Source organism: Cariama cristata, unplaced genomic scaffold (assembly GCF_000690535.1).
Source record: "Cariama cristata isolate BGI_N322 unplaced genomic scaffold, ASM69053v1 scaffold32054, whole genome shotgun sequence".
NCBI lineage: Eukaryota > Metazoa > Chordata > Aves > Cariamiformes > Cariamidae > Cariama > Cariama cristata.
In genome coordinates, this window is record NW_009615202.1 from 1 (window position 1) to 437 (window position 437).

The window sequence follows — 437 nt, forward strand, 5'->3', positions numbered from 1 at the left end:
CAGTGCTTCGCCGAGGCCGACCGAGAGATCGCCGGGCTGGCCAACCGCTGGGGCTGCCCCGTCCTCTCCCTCGACAGCGACTTCTGCGTCTTCGACCTGGCGGGGGGCTACTGCCCCCTCAGCCACTTCCACTGGCAGGGCGTCTGCGCGGGCGAGGGGCCGCGGGGCCGCTACGTGCCCGCTCTCTGCTTCTCTGTGGAGAAGTTCTGCAGGCACTTCAGCCACCTGAACAAAAGCCTGCTGCCTCTCTTTGCCGTCATGAACGGGAACGACTACGTTGACCTGGCAGCGCTGGAGGTGTTCTTCAGCAAGGTGCGCCTGCCGAGGGGGTGCGCCGCCGGGAAGGCGGGGAAGCACCGCCGCCTTCAGGGGCTTCTGACCTGGCTGGCGCCGGTTGCTGAGCCCGCCGAGGCTGGCGACCACGGCCCGGAGCACCC

At 69.3% G+C, this 437-nt stretch overlaps 1 protein-coding gene across 1 annotated transcript in view; it reads left to right on the plus strand.

Moving 5' to 3' along the window:
* Positions 1-6: 6 nt before the first annotated feature.
* Positions 7-437, plus strand: part of ASTE1 (asteroid homolog 1 (Drosophila)) — a gene marked incomplete at its 5' end in the record, with an annotated part of 4,601 nt that continues 4,170 nt past the window's right edge. The window contains one exon of the mRNA XM_009699724.1: positions 7-411. Within this exon, the coding sequence (XP_009698026.1) occupies positions 7-411 (405 nt within the window). The remainder of the gene's footprint in view (positions 412-437) is intronic.